This window comes from Ornithodoros turicata, chromosome 3 (assembly GCF_037126465.1).
Source record: "Ornithodoros turicata isolate Travis chromosome 3, ASM3712646v1, whole genome shotgun sequence".
Taxonomy (NCBI): Eukaryota; Metazoa; Arthropoda; class Arachnida; order Ixodida; family Argasidae; genus Ornithodoros; species Ornithodoros turicata.
Window position 1 is genome coordinate 101,000,026 of NC_088203.1, and position 26,816 is coordinate 101,026,841.

At 45.3% G+C, this 26,816-nt stretch overlaps 1 protein-coding gene and 1 long non-coding RNA gene across 2 annotated transcripts in view; one reads left to right on the forward strand and one right to left on the reverse strand.

Annotated features, from left to right (window-relative positions):
- The window catches only part of LOC135389005 (hemicentin-2-like), a 217,837-nt gene extending 192,429 nt beyond the window's left edge, over positions 1-25,408 (forward strand). Inside the window, exons 3-5 of the mRNA XM_064618911.1 lie at positions 14,932-15,142; positions 22,861-23,151; positions 24,217-25,408. Of these exons, the coding sequence (XP_064474981.1) occupies positions 14,932-15,142; positions 22,861-23,151; positions 24,217-24,347 (633 nt within the window). The 3' untranslated portion in view covers positions 24,348-25,408. The remainder of the gene's footprint in view (positions 1-14,931; positions 15,143-22,860; positions 23,152-24,216) is intronic.
- Positions 14,683-24,507, reverse strand: LOC135389007 (uncharacterized). The gene is made up of 2 exons (XR_010421557.1): positions 24,195-24,507; positions 14,683-15,168 (listed from the first exon to the last, which is right to left on the reverse strand). It is a non-coding gene; the product is annotated as an uncharacterized LOC135389007 (long non-coding RNA).
- Positions 25,409-26,816: the final 1,408 nt, after the last annotated feature.

A 26,816-nucleotide genomic window follows, 5' to 3' on the forward strand; every position in this document is an offset into this window, starting at 1 on the left:
CATGATGAGAGTTAAGGCGAAATGCGTCTGGCGTCTGGAGAATGGTTGGGACGAGGCTTCCTTCTGAGCCCCTCGTGCTTTAAAGAGGGCCGTGTTCTTGTTAAGAAGGAATGGCGCGTACGTGTGTTGTTTCTGCGGTTAAGTGGGATTTGGTTGAGGTTAGGGTTTGATTCGCATTCTTAAGAGGATGCTCCTCCTAACTGCTCCTCCTATGGTGAAATGGCGAGGGCTAGTGCTAGAGAGAATGCAAGTAGTGGTGCTCGCATTTACGATTACTGCTCGCTTCCTTTGGGATTGGATAATGCGCGGTACGTATTTTGTGTATTTTTGCGAAGGAAAAGGCGTTTTGGGGAAATCACGTCGAATGTTATTCCAAGCGCATGCGTGAAGCAATTTAAGATGATCCAATACTTTCTTTTCTTGTTTTGCGATTCAGTGGCAATCGTAATTTTCGTAACTTAAAAGAAAATGTGTATCTAAATGGGTCGTAATACTCTGATACACGAGGTTGATTACATCACCCACGCATTGCACTTTACGTCGCAGTATTTAGGAAAGAAGAGTATTATTTTTGTACGCGTCTTAATTCCCAATCCTTGAATGCAGGAAGGCTTCAATCGAGCAGCTTTTTTGCGAGCACCTTTTTACAAGTTTTGTGCGCATGTTCTCGAAATTAAATAGTTTTTGTTTTAAAATTAAAAAGTGAGGCTCATGTCGTATCAAGTGGATATCAGAAAAACATGCTCCATGAAAATATTTTCGCCCTTTTCATTTTCCATTTATGCCCGTATAAAAGAACAAACTGTTTCCTACTGTAAATGAAGTTGCGTCTGGCTCTTAGCTTTCGTTCCCTTTTATTTACGGCCCATAAGATATTGGAGCAGGCAGAAAGTAGAGACATGCACGAAATATTGCATAGTCGAAAAAGCCAGACAAGCCGGTAGGAGTGGGGCCGGCGAAGTTAAGGCGGCGGGCGACCAGAGCCTCGCTGAAATTTTCATGAACATCACGGATCCTTACACATATAATGTAATGTTTTTTTTTTTCAATTCCTTTCACTCTTTCACACGCCCAGATGTGTATATACAAGAACGGATGCATTCATCCTTCACAGCGGTTTGGAGTAGCCTCGGTTGTAGGAACCAAACATCTCCATAGTTTTCTTCTGTACATCTCACCTCACCGGACATTAGCGGGTTTTAGTGCATTTTGTTGGTGTTTCTGCGCACGCGCAAGAAGACATAAACAGAGCTTTGCGCAGTGCACAGATCTAACACGCTACCTCTTACGTACGCAAAGGCGACAGCGTACGATGTACTAGAAATCACAATTAACAAGGCTCGTACCGCGGAAAAACAACTGCGGATCGCTGATCGCAGATCTACTAGTGCTGCAGGCAGTAGTGCGTTTTTGTACAGACGCGAAGTTGGTGGACTTGACGATGAATTGGGATTTCTGGAATCCTCAGGTCTACCGCCTTCTTTCGTCCCTTTGTTTCTTATTTCGTCTTCTAACTACGTGAACGCGGCACACTCCCCGATTTATCTTTCCACCATATACCCAACATATCTATAGATGACACATATCTAAGCAGGGGGCTTAATCGCTTCATCGTCGTTACGGTCGTTACAAGCTAACGAGTGGCGGGAAATTCAAAAAGGCGGGCGGGAAATTTAAAAAGGTGGGCACGTGATAAAACACGTGCACGAAGCTCTTCGTGCGATACGTGAAGGCCGTGGTACATGTCACGCGCGAAGTGTCACGTGCCCACCTTTTTGAATTTCCCGCCACTCGTTAGCTTGTAACGACCGTAACGACGATGAAGCGATTAAGCCCCCTGGCACGATTGTGAGCTATCCACATATCTAAGCTGCCCCTATAGTAGCTCACCTAGTAAACTGCATTCACTTCGTTCATAGACATGCAACATGATTCAGGAAGAGTTGCTCGCGAAAAATGCTCGTGTTTCGAAATGCCCTCTACTCCACAGAAAGCCTCGTGAACGGAGCAACACACAGTGCAAGTGGGTAGCGCGACAGAGGCGCGAACACGCTAGCTACTCCCCAATGATACTTCTCGACGCAATCGTAAAGCATCGTATGTGCAGCCCTCGTCAGACTGAACCCTAACGCCCGAAGGCATGGCCCGTGCAGACGACAGCGCCGCGGAGCGCGTCTGAGACTCGGCTGACATCGTCGTCTGTTGACAGACATCGTCGCCTCACGACAACCTCGGTTGGACGATTGACCACTGATCAGCGGCCAGTGTCTGCTTCGCACTCGCGCTCACCACCAGCTATGCTGCTATTTACCGGCTATTTAATTGCCTCATCCAACGCTATACAGCGTTGCACTGGCATACACTCTTAAAAGTGAACTTCACCGCATGGCACGCTCCTGGCCACCCACAATCTCGAATGATATCATTATCTGCCTTGATTTGTTGAAAACGGGAGGCGTACGCCTTTTTTGTCACACTTATGCTGTTCATAATTGTCACAAAAAAGGCGTACGCCTCTCGTTTTAAACAAATCAGGGGGCTTAATCGCTTCATCGTCGTTACGGTCGTTACAAGCTAACGAGTGGCGGGAAATTCAAAAAGGTGGGCACGTGACACATTGCGCGTGACGTATACCACGGCCTTCACGTATCGCGCGAAGAGCGCCGTGCACGTGTTTTATCACGTGCCCACCTTTTTAAATTTCCCGCCCGGCTTTTTGAATTTCCCGCCACTCGTTACCTTGTAACGACCGTAACGACGATGAAGCGATTAAGCCCCCAGGGCAGATAACGATATCATTCGAGGCTATGGTTGGCCAGGAGCGTGCTATGCGGTGAAGTTCATTTTTAAGAGTGTAGGTGCAGATCATGCGCTCGCGGTCTTATTTATTGTCCGTCTCTTTTAATTGTATCATTATATTTACGTGTTTTATCAACAAAAAAAATTAATACAGCAAGCAGAGTGCCACCTTTTCTTGGGGGTGTCACTGCAAATACGCCTTTATTCACGTTTTATTTTATTACTTTCTATTCATATATTTTTTACTCGACCTGAAAGTGCCCAAAAAGGTGTTAAATTTATTTATATCTCTAAAATAAACCCGCTCGACATAACCTTAAAGCGAACGAACATTTTTATGTCATCAAAATATAACGCAAACCCGTAAGAGGTGTTTGATTCATTTTTTCGTTTCTCGCGGCAAAGCGGCCAAAGCCAGTAGACACACAACGTATCAAAGCCTACATCCATGTCGAAGCCTCTCTCTCTCTCTCTCTCTCTCTCTCTCTCTCTCTTTTATCCTTGATGTAAGAGGCCAGGAAGCTGTGCTTATAAATCTTTTCCGTCGGGATAGCGTTTACGGACGCTTAAGCTTTCGGAAACGCTTCAATGCAGCATGGCCTTTTTAGTCCTATATATCGACGTTGCAGAAAAGAATAGTACATGGCAACGTATACTACAAGGGATGGGAGGGGATTGGGCAAGTATCCCCCGTTCGGAAAACGGTCTATGAGGCTTAAGAGAGACATTGGCATGTTCAGAAGAAGAAAAAAAAAAGGTTCCTTTCGCTAGGATGGCAGCTCATGTAATAGACTGTGAACGGGCTTCGGGTGAAAGAATAACGGATATCGGTCCGCTTGTTGTTCCACTTGCTCTCTCTTCTTGTTGCTTCATACATACTTCGTCTCTGTCTATGTCTAGTGTGCGCGTACTTTTTGTGGTTGCCGCGCTATACAGGGTGTTTTTCTTTCTTCGTTACGGATTTTTTTTTTCATTAAAAAAGCTACGGGAGCAGCATAGAAACCGTTTTTGCAGGTGCCTTATGCGACAAGGCGGACATTTTCACGAAGAGAATTCGTAACTACACTCTTAGAAATGAACTTGAAATGAACGTTCTCGTCCCTGATTTGCTGAAAACGGGAGGAGGAGCCTATTTTGTGCCATTATGCACGGCACAAAATAGGCTCCTCCTCCCGTTTTCAACAAATCAGGGGCGAGAACGTTGTCATTCGGGATGATGGTTGGCTAGGAGCGTGCTATGTGGTGAAGTTCATTTTTAAGAGTGTACTAGATGAATAAGTACCTATAAAATATATTAATTAGCTGCTTAATTAGGGGTCTTCGGGCGAAAGCGAAATAGCAGAACAAGATGCAGCCCTTGTTGAATTGCATTTTAGTTTTAACAAAATCCTGAGACGACAAAATAAGTTGCTCATTCACGTTGCTCATTCGCTCATTCACGTCGGAGGACAGAGTACTTTGGTGCGATAGAGGTGACTGGAGTAGGCGCTGATCTGCTGGTCAAATCAACCACTTTGTGGCCCGGATAAGCCGAGGACGGTGAAGGTCATGTTCCCAATGCGCTCAGGATGCTCGCGGTCTTGGTTTCGGCTCATTTGCATAGCAAAATTCGACTATATATACGTATCAACGTATATTCAACGTACATGCTCGTTTGATGGATTTTTTTTTTCTTCAAACAAAGAACAGCTCTCAACGAGGATTGTCTTCCTTTCTGCTACCTCACTTTTGCACGAAAGCTAGTTAAAGAATTTAATAATACATTTTAGGTCATTAGTCTTCTAGTAGGTGCATACTCCACCTGGCCGTATCACTCACCTGAAAAACAAAACACAAAAACAGCGTCTATGCGGCTCCCATAGATTTTTTTATTACGAAATCCGTATCGAATAGAAACAAACACCCTTTATTTATATCATATATATATTATATTATTATATATATATATATATTATATCATTACATATTATATCTAGCGCTAATGCACAAACAGAATGCTATGAAAAGAAACAAGTCTAAAGACTTTGCACTTTGTCGCGGGTGGCAAGATGTTGAATATGTCCTTCAGCTATACGTATCGTGTATTTGATATTAAAATATATCCAATGGACAAGAAAAAAACTTAGAGGATGCTCTCAGTAGTGGTAGCATTTGAATACGAGTTCCGCGATTCATTGTTTCCGTTTGGAGAGGTTTATAGACGGAGAGGTCTATATTAGACCTCTCCTTGTTTACAAACAAACGACGCATGATGGTAAAACAGCGCCGCCAACTTGGTTGACTGGAACATAACAGAAAATCAATAAATCACAAGAAAGCCGCGTTTAAGTGTAGTTTTTTATATTGTAAGGTTTTTATGCAACTCCTTGCATATTATTAGCTGTATGGCCTTTTTCTGCTTCACTCCACCGGTTATCTTTTCGGTAGTCCTTTAAACAAAATACAGAAGCCGACACTGAAGATTTTGGTTTAAGTTTAATTTGTACAAGCTTTCGCGTGGAGGTCCACGCTTCCTCAGGTACAAAGGGTCATTTTGTACCTGAGGAAGCGTGGACCTCCACGCGAAAGCTTGTACAAATTAAACTTAAACCAAAATCTTCAGTGTCGGCTTCTGTATTTTGTTTATGTGATCTACAGGACTTGACTCCCCTTCCCCCTTCCGGTAGTCCTTTCTAAAGATGGCTACTGCGCTTTCCCATCTTCAGGACCCTGAAGGGCACGAGTTTCCCCCGAAATGCACGTGGTGTCGCTATACAAAGCAAGCGCGAAACTAATAACCAAAACGCACTGTTGCACACGATCTGGATTGACCCGCGATCCTGGTTGACGCAATCAAGGCAGCAGTACAACCACTGTGTACAACGACGGAAGCAGACGACAATTCCTGACGTGCCGTACGTACGCTCCCTAGGTGGCGCTCAACAAATTTGCGCTAACAATCCACTACTTTTGCAGATTGCGAGAGGTATCCATTTCAATCCCATCCAATCCACACAAAATGACGCTGCCCGTATTGGATAAGGGGGCAAATAGTGAGGATAGCCTGATTGATAGCGCCCCATATTTCAAGACTTCATTGGTCGGAAAGCTGAAAAAGTGGGTGGAGCTTCAAGTATAGGCATGACCCATTAATGGCCAGATTCCCATTTAATATACGCCGGCTCTGATCCAGGTTTTCATTTGACGCCGTCTGGTGAGAGAGAGAGAGATACATGATGACGATGATATGGGGATGACTTCGGCTCATTGAGCAGAATGCTACCCCATTGCATTGTTGGTGAGAGCTTTGCACAATACCCACCGAATTTCCAATTAAAAGAAAACATTGGTCCAGGATGTCTACTTGAAATATATTCACATTAATGTAAATGCTATTTCAGCTGTTTCAGCGTTTGCCAATGTTGTTTTCTTCGTTCGGGTCGCTGTCGTCACCGCCTTCGTGCCAGCCCGGAACCGGCAGCGACATACGCCATCTATTGTTGCACTGCAAGTGGTACGCCGGCCCCCGAGCCGTCCTCGCCACAAATCTCACTTCCCTAGGCCACAGGGAACCTTCCCTGGCGACGCTGCTCGGACCGGTCCGGCACTCCGGACAGTGGGCAGTCACCCGAGCCCTCCTGTGTTACCTGAAGGGCACTGGGCTGCTCAGCAGCCTTTGAGCCACCCCATCGTCCCCTGCCACTTTTTCTTTTCCTTTTTTGCTTCTTTTTTCTCTTTTGGGAATAGCAAGTCGGCCTTGGCCTGTCTGACCTCTCCCCCTTCCCTTTATCTTTAATAAACGTATCCCCCCCCCCCCCCGCCAGTGCGAGTAGAGAGAAGACGAAGGAGCGAAAGGACGCCACTGCGCCTGTGCCAACCCTCCTTGAAGTGTGTAATCACGTTCGCGAACGCGGCACAAGTGTCTGCGTCGTTGATCTCTGTCGCCGAGACTGGCTTTGTCCGCACCTGAGGACGATCGCAATTGCTGCCTAATTACGATTGCGCGCGATGTGGATACTGTGGATACCAGCTCCCGTGGCTCAGTGGTTAGCGTGCTAGCCATGTCACGTCGAGACTGGGAGGTACCCGGGTTCGAATCCCTGTGCCGGCTGTGCCTGAAGTTTTTCCTGGGTTTTCCTCAGACGCTTTCAGACATATGTCGGCACAGTTCCCCTAGAAGTCCGCCCAGGACGCACATTTCCCCAGGGCGTCAGTCGTGACGTTGCCCACATACGTGAGGCCGACAACGGCAAGCCCTTTCACCACCACCACCATACTGCGTCAGTGCGTTTTGGGTATATGTCGTAATAACAAACCACATTCCGCACACGATTACGATGTTGGCTTTTGAGACGATGCAGCCAACCCTTGGGTGGATCCCTCATTCCTTGCCGCGGTGGACCGGGAACGCGAATGAAGACACCAAAACGACAAAAAACCGTGACCTCATTTGTGTGTACCACTAATACAGAGAAGCGACCCTTGACCTTCGTGGAGGAATACGTCTTGGTGAGACGGCGGTGTTCTCCGTCCGAGCTGTTTCGGTTTCGCTATGTCTGCCAACGTCATGATTACGTCACGGCGACGTTTCTTCGATAGAGGTCTGTTGAGTGAATTTACGTAAAATTTCTTTTGGAACTTATCGTTAAATTTTCTGAGAGCATAGTTTGATGAATGGATCTTGATCATCACCTTTTTCTGTTAAGTATGTTTCCGTCGCAATAGACGTCGCGACACATGTCACGGGATTGGCGGCACTAGCAGATGACGGATAGGTGTCGCTACCAGACGGTCCCCTCCCCGTCTAATCTGGGCGACATGTGGGCCCTCCCTAGCCGTGAGGCAGGTCTGGAATGTTGAGGATGATGATGATGATGGTAGAAGAAAAAATGTGAAGATGTGTGTACATATGGTGTATGCTATTTTAATGCGCTCATATAGTAGCATTATATGTGCGGTTCAAAGTATCGAATGGGGCCTCAGTGCTAGAATATTCTCCGCTGAGGATTCACGCTTTTTGTCCTACAGCTATACTCCAATGGTTAGGCAGGTACAGGTTACGGAAGGATACTGGTTAGGAAGTTTTGGTAACTATAATCCTGTAATACTGATAAAGCAGGACAAGTTTGCCAGGCGAAACGTACCAGGTAATGGCATACAGTTGCTCTCGTGTACTGCCAATGTTAATAGGATGATCTATTCGAATTAGTGAGGTGTTCTCTGCTGTAACAGCGCTGTCAACGACCGGGCGTGATTTCATCCCACCATGCAAATACAAAAACCGTTGTAATTTCTAAGCTACATTTCTTGCTACAGACAGTGTCGCTCAAAAACTGTCATCCACTGCATCGATATGATGTGTCTTCTCAAAATCGATAGAGAGACGCAACGCCTTACTTGCCAACCTCGTAATACAGGGTGTGTGGAGAAAAACATGACCCGCATTTTTACATGTAACTCGTTGTCTACTTAGCCGAGGAACTTCCGGTGGCGCACGACGGCGTATTTATGCGTGCGAAAGCTACAAAAAAATCCTGGGAGCCATACTCAGTGTAAAAAAATAAACAGAGCGCGAAAACATGGGCTTCCATGCATTAGAATAGGGCGGTCATGACAGTGCATGGTAGTGCATTTCGGTCTCATGAGAGTTATGTGCAGGCACCGCTAGGGGTACTGCCGATGAGCATCCATGTGGGACATCGTTTCGATTTATGCACCGATAGCTCCCCTAGCGGTACTTGAACACAACTCTCCTACGTGCACCACGTTGCCCTTTCACATACACCCTATTGTCCACCATGTTGCCCTATTCTGATGCACGGAAGCCGACGTTTTCGTTGTTCCGTTTATTTTTTTAAGCTGGGTATGGCTTCCACAATTTTTCTACAGATTTCGCACGCATAAATGCGCCGTCGTGCGCCACCGGAAGTTCCTCGGCTAAGTAGACAACGAGTTACATGTAAAAATGCGGGTCATGTTTTTCTGCACACACCCTGTAGTTTCGAAACAGACCAGGAGATTACCGTCCGCTTTACTGTGGGCGTCGATAGAAAGTACAAACGCTATCGAGATTAAAAAGAAAGCATGGCCGACATAGGAACGTCACGTAATCCTAGGGTTGTTCCAATCACTATCACGCTTTCAGTGGTCGTATCCATTACAACTATCCGCCTTCTGTCGCATGGGTAGCTACTTGCTCCCGCAGCCACTCTGCGTTTTAAATCGTATGCGGCGATTGGTCGAGCAGAAAGTGTTATCTACCAACAAATGTAAGTGTACTGTGTAATCTACAAGTCGCACCGGAGTGCTCGGACTTCATCTCTCGGCGCCCTGCACTTTAATCTACTTGTTCTGCATTAACTGCCGGGATAAGAGCTACCCCTCTTTCACACACGAGCGCGCGCGTGCGCATTGAAATCGTTAACGCTTATGGCCGCACCAAGTGTTCCACACTAAGGCGTCGTTAAAAACGGTAGGATAGATTACGTTGATAAAGTGTACAGTTTCCCAGCGCGTTTTTAAAGACAAAAAAGTCGTTAAGATCTGCAGAGTTTAGCGCACTCCCAAACTGGAAATCTTAAAACCGCACACGCCTTCTAATTTGTTTTTCTTCTTCCCCGCACGGAGGAACTAAGAAATATATTATAACCGAGCAGTACGAATACTTTTCGTGCGCGCCCGCATTAAAACGCATCGACTGAACTTACATTACCGAAAATCGATAACAGAGAAAGTTCTTCCGTTTTTCACTCTGGCCCGAAAATTTCAGCAAACACTTGGCTCCCTATATTATACGCCTTGTGTATGTTTGCTTTCCGTCTCACATTTTATTAGGGAGAGAATTTGTGTACATTGCCAGGCGCGCCGCCAAATTAAAAGCAGAATCGATGCAGAAGAAACGCCTGAAGGGAGGAATCGCTCCATGCCGCTGTCGGCTGTTTCGAAACGCGCGAGTCGACAACGCGAGGGGAAATTATTATGCGCGAGAAGGTATAAGGGCACCAGGAAGAGCAACAAGAAGAGAACAAAAATAGGGGAAGGAAAGGGTGGGAGACGATATGGAGGTGATAAGGAAAGCCTGGTTTGTATGCAGTAATATGGGAGTCGATGGAAAAGGCTAGGTAGGAGTGGATCTGATGTTTCGCGGCCCAAGAGAAGTACCGGTGTAGAAGTTTTTTTCGAGAAATGGGATGCATGGCAGCTTCTTTTTTCCTTCTTTCATTTCCTCAGCGTCGTTTTCGCGGTGCACAGCAACTGTCATAAAATGAAGAAAGGCGGAACAAGCCGTTGTGGTAATAAGGAGGGTTCAAAGAAATGCAATTCCTTTAACTCCCATCAGTCAATCGCAATTCCTTGTTTCGTTCTCATATTTTTGTATCTCATCCGTGCCTACCTGTATCACATGCCGCTTTATGAGTGCTGACTTCAATGACTACATCTCGGACTTAACACTGTCTTAACTTAAAATATATCTTCAGCAAGTAACTTAAGTATGAAACGTAGTTATGCTTATAGTGTAAAGGTAACCTCCACTTTTTTATCTGGCATACGTCCTTGTGCATGATCCTTCCCCTGCGCTGCCCTAGAGTTTATCGAGGGGGCGGGGGGGGGGGGGGTGAAATGACTGTGTAATTAGACGTGTTTATGCTATGTCTAGAGTATGTAAAGGCATTTCCAGTCGGACGCCTCAACTCAAGTGGTATTCGACTGGAAATGCCTTCACATACTCTAGACATAGCATAAACACGTCTAATTACACAGTCATTTCACCCCCCCCCCCCCCGCCACCTCAATAAACTCCTCGAAGTCACGCCATGAGGATGAATCGGACTGTATTCAAAAGTAAATACAGTAATATGGAAATCGTGGTTATGAAAAAAATGGAAAAGAAAAGGGTGTGTGCCCATAAAACCTAAGTGGTATTTGCACACGTAACTCGTTGTCTACTTCACTGACGAACTTGTGATGGCGCAAGATGGCGCATTTATGCGTGTGAGAGCTACAGAAACGTCGTGGAAAACATACTCAGCGTAAAAAAAATAATAATAAACACAGCGACGAAAAGATCGTCTTCTGTGCATTAGAACAGGGCAACATGACGGTCTCAGGAGAGTCGTGTGCAGGTATCGCTAGGTGCACAACCGATGAGCATGCATATTATAGGACATCGTTTCGGTTTCTGCACCGTTAGCAACGCTAGCGGTACCTGAATGCAACTCTCCTGAGACAGCCATGTTTCCCTATTCCAATGTACGGAAGCCGATGTTTTCGTCGCTCTATTTATTTTACTTATTTATTTTTTTTACTCTGAGTATGGCTTGCTAACTCTATCCCCGGTACTTCCAGGATTTATTTTTCTATAGCATCCGCATGCATAAATGCGCCATCGTCTGCCATCGGAGGTTGCGCGCGCAAATGCCACTCAGGCATATCTGCACGCATCCTGTAATATGGAAAAGTAAAAACAGAAAAAGATTACTCCTTTTTACTTCCTCGTTGCCTCCCCTGTCCTTCTTTAGACGCTTAGCTTGTCTTGCCTTGGCTAGACTAACTTAACTTGCCGAAGCCGAACGAACAGTTAAGACAACACCGTATTTAACTGTGAACAAAGTATTAAAACCCAAGCAAGCTGGTGTAACGACGTTGGTGGTATAATTTCTTTCAGCTTGAGGAGGTGCTAGGGACAGGGCCACAAAACACAAGTATACAGGGCTAGACTGTCTACTATCCTGCGTGTGCATTGTGTTCCTGTCCGTACTACCTCCTCGAGCTCAAGGAAATTAAACCATCAACCATATTTAAGTATTACCAAAGACCGAACTGAAAATGACTACTCGACGAAGGGTCAGCGAGTCCTGGTGGCGGGAGTCGAACCGACCCTTCTCTGATCGCTGGGCAAGGGTGCGCTGCCAATTATACTACGCATTTCTAACTAAACAAATCATGAGACCGATTGAAATTACGCAGCTCAAAATTCTTCAATGTAAGATTTCATAAAACGCACGCACGCCCGGCCATCACTAACTCTACACTCTCATCCTGCGCCTCCTTTTTTGCGTATCCGAAACGTGTACGTGTGAAGGGGGTTTAAACGTAAGAGCGACATTGTCCGCACGTTTAGATCCAAACCCACTCAAAGTTGTCTTATTGAATGTAATGAAGTAACGAGTATATGTGACACGCATTGCTAGCGTCATTTAATTTTTCCCGATTGCATGATCTGCCGTTCTGAAGTCGAACAGAGCTGTAGGGTTGTAACAAATGATACACCGAAGAGTCACTCCTCTCTACCTGATAGTATACCCGTAAGTCTTGTCACGTGATCATTAACGATGTTTTACTTCTTTGCACCGCCCGATCTACAATGATTTGGGTACGCGATTACATCGCACGGGTGAAGTCTTCGCAACCGACTCATCAAGCTTTATCGAAGGAACGATATCCATGGAAGTAGGAAAAAAGTTTTTTTAAAAAAAAGGTCACTAAGAAGAAGAGGCATTATGTGAGCCTAACGTGGGAGATAATCGCTTTCTGATGTAACTCCAAATGGATTGACTTAATAGCTGCGGGGAAACGGGCCGTGAAAATGAAGTAAAATGACTAAATGGAGAAATTAAACGAAAGAAAAATGAACGGGACGGAGTACATTGGCAGTGGCGAAAACAAATGATGCTCTCGTTTCGGATTCGGTTGAAGACGGATAGACAGAGATCGAATTAACCCTCTCGTTTGTTCAGAATATTCGTTAATGCGATATTCGTAATGAGAGTAGTCTCGCAACATATGGGTTTTTATTTTTATTTTATTTATTTAGGGGAAAATCCTCAAGGGCCCGAAGGCAATACACGAGGGACGGGCAAGCACACAAACAAGCAAACTGGTCAGTGAACTGACTAACCATAAAGGACAAACGGAAAACGTTCTGTCAAGCAAATTACTAACACGGCATCTGAAAAGTACGGGCGCAACTGCTTACGAAATGGCACAGGATTGATAATGCTCCGGTAATGCGTTCCACTCAAGGGTCACTAATGGATGCGTGATTGTTGACGATAATTGGCGTGGCACGTGACTTGTTCAAACTTTTTTTATGGTGTTTAATCCGACCAGAGATGTAGTCGGGATGAGGAATGCAAGTTATCACAGAGGATGGGCTGATAGTATAGAATTTATGCAACAGGAACAACCTGGAGATCCGTCATCTGTTGCACAGGAGAGGGATGTCGAATGTTGCGTAATTTCAATCGGTCTCATATGATCTGTTTTCAAGATGGTGACACTAACGTCTCGAGAGTACAATCCAAGAGATACATCGTGCTGCTCTGTTCTGAATGGTCTCGAGAGAAGCGATTATAATACCCTAGTCAGACACCATTTCAAATGTCAATTGCGAGAAATGGCCTTCGGCCTCTCAAATGACCTTTGTTCGGGGGTGCCTGCCAGACAGGCGGGAAAGGAGTGCTCCTCAACTGACTGCCCTCACCGGCTCCCTTTTTCGGTTTCGGTTTCCCTGTCTGCTGTGGAAATTTGAAGTTGGTCTGTGCCCCACAAATCAAGATGCAGAAGTCATATGCACTTCTCTAAATAGGATATCTAAATACGTTTACACAGTTTCACTCCATTATCCGCATTTTATAGGTTTCCCTACATTCAGCTGCGAAGGTAGCGAGGGTACAATGGCATAACACTGTTGTCGAGATTGCTCCTTTCTGCACCTCAAATGTCGTTGGGGGCCTCCTTTCGCGTTGACGGTCATTTCTTAGAAAGGTCCTTTGAGCTGCCGTCTGACACGGCTCTGAGAGGTCATTTTTTGCAAATGAAAATTCCCCGAAGTCCTTCGAGCATGCCGTCTGACTGGGGTATAAGTGGTGATGGTGTGAGGCTCCAAGTGGCAGTAGCATATTCTATAGTTTCGGTCTGAAAAGGGTTTTATATACCCGCTGACGATCATTCGGAGGAGAAAACCGAAGGCTGTGTTTTAGGTAGCCCAGTGTACGGCTTGCTTTTGCGGTGATACGATTTACATGGTGAGCCCGATCCAGATCATTTGCAAGTGTGACGCCAACGTATTTATACTTTTCATGGGAAGTAACTGCTACGTGATCGGTCGTATATTTGTAGCGTATGACCTTGTGATTCCTCGAAAAGGGGACCGCTTTACACTTCGAGCTATTGAGTTGCACACGCCGTTTGGAATACCACTTCGAGATGTTAGAAAGGTCCTGTACGACTGAGGTAGGTAAAGAACACATTTATCAGCGAAAAGTCGCACGGATGAGCTGGATGACAATGGAAGGTCGTTAACACAGAGTAAGAAAAGCAGGGGACCAAGCTGTTTGGGATTTTCTGTTTTTAGATCTATAGTGTTTTTCAAATGTGAAGTGCAGGTGCCAGGGAAACGCCATCTAGAGGGTTATTCCCGAGAGAGCCTTTCTCACAATCATCAGCGAATCAGGTCAAATATTATTATTGTTATTAATATTATTATGATGATGATCATGATGATTTTTTTTTGGGGGGGGGGGAGCATAAACTGCGTTGGTCACAGCGCGCCATCAAGGGGGGGGGTATCGTTTATCTAAAGAAATAAAAAAAAATAAGAAAGAGAGGGCGGTCTGCCGAGACGGGCTGCAAGTTGCCATCAGGTCGAAGATAACACACCTTTACCTTGGCCCCAAAGAAACGAAGGCTTCCCGCTGGCTCCTTTGCTGGTCTTACATTTTGTACTAAAATATTGTTTCAGCGTCATTATTTTTATTGTTATGTCATCATTATTATCACCTTGCATTCTACAGCAACGTTCAAAATTATCTTTGATTCCACGCCACAAAGTGGGAAGACGAATTCGAAGATGAAAACTGTTCCTTCTCAGAGCGTCGGTATTTACAGACAGTAGCAGTGCTATATAAAAAGAAAAAAGAAGGTTTTATGTGTGTGCAGGTTACATGAATCATCCCCCTGAACTCGCAGAAGACGTGGCACAGACGCTTTACGCGCAAAACACTGTGCTTTGCACTGACTTTTCTCTCTCTTTCTCTTCTGACGGTGCAGTCTTTCAGTTCACTTTCGCACTCCATATGTGTTCGTGAAAGGAAGTCTTCGTCAGTGTCTACGAATGCGAGCATAGCGTGAAGGTCCTTATTTTCTACGCAGGTATCGTGGGTCCGGCAGCACGACCTGCACATCCTGACGGTGGGCACATATACTTATACTTCGGACCAGCGTTTCAAGTCGATCCACCTGGAGGCGTCCGAGGATTGGACCCTAGAGATCACATACGCGCAAAGGAAAGACGCCGGCGTCTACGAGTGCCAAGTGTCCACCGAGCCCAAGATGAGCCTCAATGTATCCCTCTCCGTCGTCGGTAAGTCCCACTCTTTCAAGCTACTACTGAAATGAACAAACGGTTAAACGTATTAGCGAGTGTTAGTAGGTGGCAGCACTATATATGGAAAACCAGAGCAGTTTGTTAGCGGAGTTTGGCCATTGGGAGGAGCCTGTCCCAAAACGCGCCATTTGACGTCACACGATGGGCGGCGCCAAGGCCAGTGGCACCATTTCGGATCAGAGCTATCGCCTTGCAATCTCCCATTCCGCCATTTTGGAGCAGAAGCGCAACTTTGAAATCCCCTCGTGCCGCCGCGGCTCGCCTTTCATCCCGGTCAAGTGGGCGGAGCGATGACAGCTCTGACGTCACCGCGGCTCCCCGTCTCCTGGCGGCAAAAGATCACAGAATGGCCAAACTCTCATCATAAACTGCTCTGTGGAAAACAATACTATACTGGACGCTTTGAATAAATGGTCAGAGTATACGAAAGGGACAATACGACTGGCTTATCTCGTTTCCGGAACCGATATCGTCAGCACGCTCCGAATTACTTAAAGTTCCTATTAGAGTGTTTTAGAGAAACGTAAGCGCATTCCGACACCGACTGCCTGTACGTTTTGCGAACGGAATACTGACCTCCATCTGATGAGTTTTACCAACGCTACCAGCGACTGCAAACAACAACAACAACTTTATTTTGAGATTTTTATTTTGAATCGGGAGTTTCCTCGCCAGGGGCGGCACTCTACCCGACAATGTAATTGGTCCTTATTTCGTACTGTGTTCTTGTGCAGTCTGTTCCTATTGCGATTTGCGTAGTTTCCTTGTTTCCCTGCGATTTTCCAGCGGTGGTCGCGCCTCTCCTGGTTGCCATCGTGAGCTCACGAGACGGATCCGGAAAGGTATTCCCTTACAGGTTTAGGGAGCCTTTGGCCCGCAAAGCCCACGCCACCTAGATACAGAAAGCCTGATTGTGGCCTCCTCTCCCTCTTGCCCTACACTCTTAAAAATGAACTTCACCACATAGCACGCTCCTAGCCAACCATCATCCCGAATGACAACGTTCACGCCCTAGATTTGTTGAAAACGGGAGGAGGAGCCTATTTTGTGCCGTGCATAATGGCACAAAATAGGCTCCTCCTCCCGTTTTCAACAAATCAGGGGCGAGAACGTTGTCATTCGGGATGATGGTTGGCTAGGAGCGTGCTATGTGGTGAAGTTCATTTCTAAGAGTGTACGTGGACATATAAAGTCAGAATTCGTCTGCTACTGCGATTCATCGTTCTGCGAATTCAAGAACTCGCAAATGACGGCAGCTCACGTGGAACCTGCAGACCTAAATATTTAGACAAAAAGCACAATACGCTTTCGAGAAAATCGGATTTGGGAAAGATTGAGACCGTTTTGCGCTTTATTTCCAAGTTTTCCCATTTAGTACGCGGGGACGTTCAATCACAACTCGCAGACGACGGTGGTTCATCTTCATGGCCACGACCGCTGAAAGCACGTTCGTGATTGGCTACGGCCGTTGAAAACACGATCGTCATTGGCTGACTCTTAATTGTTACGTCATGGCGACGAGTAAGCAGGCTTCCTCTATCTAGGTGGTGTTAGAGTCACTAAATAAGCTTCGCTTCAGAGTATCGACACTGAGTTCCAAGAGCGAGCATGCGCCATCTTGTTCCCGCGCCACGGTAGCAGCACGCACGCGCCCTTTAACGCGCGACGTCATCTGTCGTGCGCGGGTGAAATGTTCCTTTCTCTTGCAAGCAGCTCATCAAGGTTGACGGCCTTGAGCTCACCTTGACATCCTCGGGAGGTTCTGGTGGATAATACATGGATTATCACACAACAATCATACACGCTTCTCTATCCCATGCACAGCGAGCATTATGCTAGCCTAGAGTCAGCAAATAAGCTACGCTTCAGATTATCGACACTGAGTTCCAAGAGAGAGCATGCGCCATCTTGTTTCCGCGCCACGCTAGCCACACGCACGCGCACTGCGCACTTTAGCGCACGATGCCATCTATCGTGCGTGGGTGAAATGTTCCTTTCGTTTACAAGCAGCAGTTGACTGCCTTGAGCTCACCTTGCCATCTTCGGGACGCTCTGGTGGACAATACATGAATTATCGCACAACAATTATACACGCTTATCTATGGCACAGCGAGCATTATGTTAGTCGTCTTTGATCCTCAACTGGGGATGGTACCGGTGTGGTGCGGAAACAAGATGGCGCTCCTGCTCTCCCTTGGACCTCAGTGTCGATACTCTGAAGCGAGCCTTATTTAGCGACTCTATGCTAGCCCTTTTTGATCCTCAACTGGGGATGGTAACGTTGTGACGCGGAAACAAAATGGCGCTCCTGCTCTCCCTTGGACATCAGTGTCGATACTCTGAAGCGAAGCTTATTCAGTGACTCTAGGTGGTGTTGATAAAGCGTATCAGCCGCCGACTTAGCAGGCTGCGCTCTGATTGGCTGGCAGCGATACGTGGTCGAAATCAGATGGCGCTTACGCACGACTCTCGAAAACTCTGTATTCAGCACCAAACCAACAAGTTTATTTCAATGCATGACACATAAAGGAATAATATCAGAATATGGTATTCGAAATTATCCACAATCTGTGACTTCACCGAAATCTCCGCGGTCATTTCGTTGCTGTGGCGTTTCCAGGTGTGACATTGAAGACTATGGTTTATGACTGGTGCAGTCAGGAGCTAGAACGTTGTGTCGGTTCAAGTGCTGTTTTGCATTTCTCTCTAATCCGATATACGTATTCAAAGCATTTTCAGCATTCTGTAATTACACGTGGAGTTACACTGGAACATACAGCTTACGAGCTGTAGAAACACGAAAAATTATTGAACAAAAAGGCAACTATGAAAGAGAGCGTTACCAGAATCAACCCTACACTGTTAGAAATGAACTTCACCACATAGCACGCTCCTAACCAAATATAATCTCGAATGATATCGTTATCTGACCTGATTTGTTGAAAACGGAAGGCGTACGCCTTTTTTGTGACAATTATGAACAGCATAAGTGTCACCAAAAGGCGTACGCCTCCAGTTTTCAACCAATCAGGGCAGATAACGATATCATTCGAGATGATGGTTGGCTAGGAGTGTGCTATGCGGTGAAGTTTATTTTCCTGCCAATACCCCCCCCCCTCATTTTTAAGAGTGTACATACACTCTTAAAAATGAACTTCGCCGCATAGCACGCTCCTAGCCAACCATCAACTCGAATGATATTGCTATGTGCCCTGATTTGTTCAAAACGGTAGGCGTACGCCTTTTTTGTGACACTTATGTTGTTCATAATTGTCACAAAAATGGCGTGCGCCTCCCGTTTTCAGGGCAGATAACGATATCATTCGAGATGATGGTTGGCTAGGAGCTTGTTATGAGGTGAAGTTCATTTTTAAGCCCGTACGTATCTTACTGTGGCACATTCGACTCTTCGGAGCACGAATATTTGCGCCGCCCTTCTCCACGTTCAAAGCGGAACATGACACCGCAATAAATACACATGCCCTCACCTTAACGAGCGTGCTACTGTGTAACTTGATACATGGAAGGTTCAATGAAAGCCGCTTAGCGGCTTTGTGATCAGTTTGTTTCGACAGTCTGTAGGATAACCTGTGGCCTCCACAACAACCTTCATGAAACATTTTGACAGCGCACCCAGGCAGAGAAAAGAGATTAGTCTTTGCTGCATTTCACTCGGGAGCTTTTACCCCTGTTGCCCTGAACCGGCACATTATGTAACCGCGACCGTGTCAGGACGAAGCGTGTCACCCGAGTTAAATTCACTTGTGTGGGCTTGTGGGCGTTATGCGATCCTGTCTTTCCCAAGAGAGAAATCGAAAGTGTATTATATTCCTCTCAACTCAGTCTTTATTGCGTAAGCTATCGTCATCGACGGATTAAGTTTCACGGCATATATCACAGAGAACTTACGACAGACCTGATATCACGTTGACATCTCAATAAAACCATCATTGAAACGATGTGCGCCACAAAATTTAAATAAAATTTAAATACGCTTCATAGTTACGGAAGAGCAAGTGTCTGGAAATGAAAAACGAAAACTTACGTTTTATGTATTACGTGGAATTTCAATATCGATGAATATCGCATCTGAAAGATCCTCTGACCTGAGAGCTTTCGGCACGAATGTGGAGATGCGATCTTCACAGCACTGCATCTCAGGTGGCCGACTGGATGAACTACTATCCCCATCAGTTACGACGCACCCGCGCGCGTGATATCTCATTTACGTTTGTCATGTGTGTGTGCGTGTGTGTATGCCTCATCTTTTTCATCGTCACCCCACTCATACAGGGGGTTTCAAAAAACGTGTCATTCGGACTTTATAAAAAAAACGGGGCTTCGGAAAAATACGGGGTAAACGGCATTTGTGTGGCAACTGAATTTGCCAAATCTTTCAAAAATATTTTCATTTGATTTTAATTAAAAGAAATTTAATTTCTTTAATTGAACTCCAAAATTTCCCAAGTCAACCTAACGTTTTTTTTTACAGCATTTTTTTATTTTATTTTATTTTATTTTATTTATTTTGAGGGTACCCATCAACGACCGTGGGGTCTAACGGATGGTGCACCAAGACACAGGGAACACAATACAAAGCATAAAACAACAAACAGCAAATAATGAAATGTTAAGGGTTAAACAGTTCTCGCGTTGCTGTTAGGAAGAGAAGATTTAAATGATGAGAATGAGAAAAAGAAGATGTCAATATCATAATTCCTGCAGAGAGTATTCATGGTGCGCTGCAAGCGAGATATAGGTGCACAGTAATGGGCCATATTTTCATGAAAAACAGGTTGGGATCGCAAGTTACGCAATGGTAGATGAACAGACACCGAAGATAACAAATCAGGGCAGTCAATGATGCCGTGCACAAGCTTGAAAAGGAAATGACAGTCGCGCAATGTCCTTCGATGAGCTAAGGTGGGTAGGTTAAGTTTTTCAAGAATGTGGTCGTAGTTATAATACATAGTTTTACCAATGTATCGGTCGTGGTAAATAGCAATAAATCGTCTTTGGACTTTTTCAACATCAGATGTGAGAGATTTGTTCAAACAGTTCCATACAACTGAGGAAAATTCGATGAGAGGGAGAACCGTGGAAAAAAATAAGCGGAAGAAGCATTGGGGGTGCGAGAAGTTTTTTGTAAGTCTCGAGATGACACCTAGTTTAGAGAATGCAAGATTTGTGATATACGTAATGTGCGTTTGAAAAGAGAGATGACTATCAAAAGTGATGCCCAAATCTCTTATACAGTTAACACGATTAATGGTGGTTGACGCCATAGAGTAGGTAAAGTGGATGGGGGTAGTTTTCCGAGTGAAAGTGATTACATGAGATTTAAGAGCGTTGAGTTTCAACATGTTCCGTGTAAACCAAGACTGTACACGAGTGATGTCATTTTGTAAATCCAAACATTCGTCAGCATGATTAATACAACAAAACAACTTGAGGTCATCAGCGTATTGAAGAATGTTACTGTGTTGCACACAAGTGGAAAGGTCATTGACAAAAACATTAAACAGTAATGGCCCAAGGATAGAGCCTTGAGGAACACCGGAGGTCATCAAGTATGAACGGGATTGGGTACCTTTGTAAATAACAACGTTGTTGCGGTTACTTAAATAAGAAGTGAACCAGTTGCATAAGTTTGATGAAAATCCATAGATGGATAACTTATCAACAAGTAATTGATGACTCACAGAATCGAACGCTTTCGATATATCGAAGTAAACAGAATCTACTTGCATGCTTTTACCAATATGATGCGCTAGAAAATTCATATATGTAACAAGATTGGTTTCGACAGATCTGCCAGGTAGGAAGCCATGTTGTGTAAATGTAAGAAAATGTTTACAGTAGAAAGATAGTCGCGAAAACATAACCTTTTCAAATACTTTCGAGAAACAGGGTAACAAGGATATGGGCCTGTAGTTTGAGACTTCAACTCGTGAACCACCTTTGTGTATAGGAACTATGAGAGATTTTTTCCAGACCTCAGGAAACTGAGCGCTTTGTAAGGAGCGGTTAAAAAGGGAAGTCAGCACAGGCACGAGGACATTGGCACAACCATTGGAGAGCCCGTAGCGAACTTAGTCAGATCCACCAAGAAATCCGCGCGATATTGCAAATGAAACTGCCCAAAAAAAAGTCCCGAAGTTGAGGCTTCAGAGTTTCGGGTATTCAACAGCGCACCAAATCAGTCGGAAAAATGCGCGGAGGGCAGGGCATGCTCCTGCCCCCATGAAGCTAGAACAGTTTATCGCCGGACCGGCGTGCAGCACAAGATGCGCAGGTAACAAGGCAGGTGACATTCCACCATATGTTGATAAGCGGCAAACAAAAATGATTCCGCCTCTTTTTTCCCGCCCTGTGTTTTTTCGACCTTCTATCTTTCATGGGGGCAGGAGCATGTCCTCCTCTCCACGAATATTTGCGTCTGATTTGATGCGCCGTTGAGTACCCAAAACTTTGAAGCCTCAATTTCGGGACTTTTTTTGGGCAGTTCGATTTGCAATATCGAGCGGATTTCTTAGTGGATCTGACTAAGTTCGCTACGGGCTCTCTAATTCTGTATATAAAAAAAAAAACGCTAGGTTGACTTGGGAAATTTTGGAGTTCAATTAAAGAAATTCAATTTATTTTAATTAAAATCAAATGAAAATATTTTTTCAAGGTGGCAAAGTCAGTTGCCACACAAATGCCGTTTACCCCGTATTTTTCCGTCGCCCCGTTTTTTAATAAAGTCCGAATGACACGTTTTTTGAAACACCCTGTATATTATCCCACATGCACTGAGGTATGGTACCGCAATTGTTGCGGTGAAATACCTCATCTCATCGTCATTCATGTAGTTGTTGTTGTTGTTATCTGAAAGAAACTATCCCAAGCAGCAAAATGTACTGAAAGTCGAGTGCAATAGGGGTGGACGGGTAGGTGGAAGGCCTTGAACAGACTGATGAAACTAAAGAACATTGATAAGACACATACCGTCCACCCCTATTGCACTCGACTTTCAGTACATTGTGCTGCTTGGGATAGCACAAGCATCTATTACAACACCCATGCTTTACCGATATTTGCGAGGAAAATATCGGTATTTTATCAACACTTAAGATATGCGCGTAACAAATATCGATATGGTACCAGTACACATTTACGTCGATTCAGAAATCGATAAAATATCGATATCTATGCAGGTGAACGCTTTGACAAGGTAGATAGCAGCGAGTTCTAGTACCTCGGAAGGTGCTCATGATAACGATCCAGAAAACATGATAAGCCAATCGCTCTGTTTCTTTGAAGCAGGTGACATCACGTTGCTAAGCTTGAATTTGATAACTTCCTTTATCGTATCGCTTTCGTAGAGTACGTCTCGCTAGATATAAGCAATCGATATTACCGACAGGAATACGAGCGCGTTTTAGGAGAACATAGAAGTTTCATGATAACGTTTCCGAAAACATGATAAGCCAATCGCATGATCGCGCCAATCGCTTCGTCGTGAGGCTTGTCAAGCTGTGCTCGCAGCTTTTTGCACTGGGCGTCCCACATTGTACTTCGTTACAATGTGAAATAAAGTTTCAATTAAATTCAATTCAATGGCAGTATAAACACCCTATTGATGCTGTTCCGTCCACGATAACTATGACCGTAAATCTCAGTTGTAATTGCACCATTGCTTGTTTCTTCAGCGGCGACTGCCCGCATTATGGAAGGACGCAACCTGTACATCCAGAGCGGTAATACCATCAACCTGACGTGCGTCGTGACCGAAAACACTACACCATCCGTCTACGTCTTTTGGTACCACGACTCAGGCATGATCAACTACGACGGCATCAAAAATCGAGTGTTCACGGAGCCTGGTCACACCACCATCTCACGACTGCAGGTGCTCAACGCCAACACCAACGACTCTGGCAATTATTCGTGCGTCCCGACCTACGCCGAGTCCACCAACATCACCGTGCATGTACTTAATGGTAAGGCATGCGCACATAATTTTGCGAAAGGGATGCCCAGCTGTCATTTTATAAGTCAACAACAACAAAAATGTTGTTTCGCAGTATAACTTCCTTAAACGGTTTCAGCTGCATGACGCCGAAATTATTCTTGGATCGGTTACGCAATAGTGGATACAATGTACTGCCTGCGACACACTTGTCTAGAATTGACGGCTTCCGGTTTATCCGGCGTGGAATCTTTAGCCGTTGCAAGATTGTTTGTTTCGACTAACAAACACGCACTGGGTAGCATGCCGTACGTGTCTATTAGTCGAAAGAAACATTATTGCAAAACCTGTAGATTTAAGACAGGATAGACCGGAAGCTGTCTATTTCAGACAAGTATGTCGCAAGCTGTACCTTCAACGAAGGATACCGACCTACAAAGTGTGGCCAAAGGCCAAAAGCTTCTTAGAGCGGATTAAATTTAAAATAAACGCAGCAGATCAGTCAACGGTAAGTCAAGCTAGAAACTTACAGAATCTAGACTCTGGCTACCCGGAACCAAGCTTAAGAATCTAGGAGTTGCATTCTACAGGTGACGTTAACAAATTGCACACCGCAGTTTTGCGAACCGTTTTCTTGAAATCCTGGTAGCCCACGCTCCTTGTGCGAACTGCATACTTCTTATCTCTAGGAAATGCAAGCTCTATTTCATATGTCGGACGTTTTTCTTGCCTGTCGAACGAAGATGTTACCACAAACCTTTTTATCCTCAAACCATCCACGCTTCAGTCCCACAACCTGTTCCATCCAGCAACATCTCCCATTCTGCACCATCCTCCATACCCCACCCCCCCATCCAACATCCTTCCCCTTTCATCCCGCACCTCTTCCATTCCGCACCTCTTCCATTCCGCACCACCCTCTATACCACACCTCTCACATCCAACACCCTTCCCATTTCATACCATTTCCAGCCCGCCCCTCATCCAACCCCCTTCCAGATCCCCAGACCACATTCCCCGCTCGAACATTTTCCCACCCATGATGGCACCTACGTTGAGTTTCACATTACTCACCTCGTACCTTGAATGTTATCAGGTGAGAAGCCAGCAGCCATGCAACATGGGAGGCAGGGAAACTTCGCGGAGCGTTCGCTGTCGTCTCTGCAGCTCGTTCTGCTCGTCTTCTTCCTTCACGAAGTCTTCTCCTGCTTCGTGGTACGCAGATAGTCCCGTACCATTTGCCCCCACGCGTTTCCACTCCCAGTTCACAAGAACACGTCTCACAACTCCCTCCACTGCGCTTCGCAAACATGAACGTGATATCACGATGCTGATGCGGGCGAGTGGCACGAAGACGGAGCATCATCTACAGCCATCTCTCGGAGAAGCCAATAACGACTCAAACCAGACCGGTGTCTACCATGACAGATTTTACGATGGGACACGAGCATGACCTTTGCATCACGATCAGAGTCGCGTCAAGAAAAATACGGCAGTTCATTTTCGATTACTGTTTTTCGTGATGCAAGTCTCACGAATTAATGGATCATAAATACCTCTCATAAAGCTACGTGATCGTCAAAAGCCATCTCTTCACATGAAGGAACAAAGGAGACAAAACATTCCGGTCCATTGAAACAGTACAGCGTCTGCAAGCCAAAGCGGACGCGTCTGCTAATAAATGAGATTGTTAACGTCGTCTGCTAACTTAAACCCCGGTTTGGAACAGTGACGTTGAATCAAGCCCTGTGTTAGCAATGGTGCTTGGGACAGCACCAGTATTTGATGAACAGACCAAACTGAAGTGCGTGTACGTCAGTGTTTAGTTCCTGTTTCGTCCGCTAGTTGACCTCGCGTCGCAACGACTGATCTGCGGACAAGCGAGACGTCGAAACCAAAGTAACTTTGAAGTGTTGCTACTGCATCCATTTTCTTTGTTCCTTTTGTGTTCGACGTTTGGGGATCAAAAACCGGAGTTTGCATTTATTTTGTATTATCCACTCCATCCCCCTCCCCCCTCCTTCGTTCGGTGAACCTGGTACACGACGAAGTGACATTCCTTCTTCGTTTGTGAACGTGAATGACGATTTCGCTAGGATTGACCGAAAATTATTAGAGCACCGTGAAATCCCTTTGACTATAGGACATACTTCGAAGAAGGTTCTCGAAACAAAAATCCTGAAGTACCCGGCACAAATTTTGTGTTGCTTTGGCACAGCCCCGCAGGCATGCCACTCCACACTGTATTAAAGAGGATGGTTAGTGATAAAGGTCAAAGTTGGTGTGTATCGTGTTGTCACATAACACATTAGTGATGACACATGCCTGATTTATTCTGGCACATGTGAATGCATTGCCAAGTAGAAATTATACCTCGGGCTGGATTGCCCAACCAAGCGGATACAGCCGTGTCCAAAACCAATTGACGGGTTCTTGCAAAACGCTTGGCGCATTTCATCATGGGTGATGCATCGCCCTAGTACACTATTGTGACGTGTGATTATGACGCTGCCATACAGACAGTCTAAGAACGATGGTACCCAAGCCATCTGCATGTTGTTTTGGTACCCAAGCAGCACACCCCTATTGGACCGATATCGGCCCAGTATTAGAAACCGATATTGCCAATATTGCTCCCATGTTGGACCAACGTTGAGAAGCCATATTTGCCAGCCAGTTTTGCCAATGCCTTGCCAATGCCTTGCCACTGTATCTTCTATTGGTCCTATACTGTGGTACCTTCAGGTTTATGGGCAGTTTAGGGGCCCGGTATCTAGAAAATATTTTTAGAATATTGGACATACTGGGCCATTGTACCCAATATATAGACAATATCGGGTAAATATTGGAAATACACGGCCAATATTGGACCAGTTTTGCGAACGTCTAGCGAATATTGGGCCAAGATTCCGTGGTGCTTGGGTTGTCCCCCGATACTCAGTGTTGTGATTCCCCTTCACAGAAACGATCGGCAGCATATTACCAGAGCTCTGAGCTTTTTAACGTAGACGAATGATGATGGAATGTGGCCAGCAGATGCATCGGTCCACTGAGAATGAACCGAGTAATGAGCTATCGTGCTCTCCCGTTTTATCTGTTCGCACTGTGGTTCGTACCGTGCTTGCGCCGGATGACGATGACAATCGTAGCAACAGTCTACAGCCGAACGCAGAACAAAATAACATGGATAGTAGATTAAAAGACTTTGGGGTGTTGGCCGTACAGATAAATTAAATGCAGCTAAAGTACATATGAAGCAAGAAAGCGGGCTGGAAATGTAGTGGGCAAATCTACCAATTTAGCCTGCTGCGTTACTGAGGAGCGGTGCCTATATTACCGAAGTCCACTCTATCAAGCCACACTGATAGCGTTTAAACAAACCAACAATGTGGCCATTTAAATCTAGGACACCTTTTTTTTTTTTTTTTGACGAGCCCAGGCCCCGAAACTCAACTGTAATCTTCAAAGGCTATCTACGTGCATTAAAAGCTGCTCTCCGGAGGGAAAACTACTATAGCTGAAGACAACTGATAACGTACCCTGCAACCAAAAGGTAAGAGACACTGAAAACAATAACACACACACACACATATGCAAAGATGGCGATGTTTATCCAAAGGCTCCAAAGACTAACTTTCGAGTTTGCAATAAATCGACGCGGGACATGTCGCAGACGAGCGAGGAGCGTTCGATCAT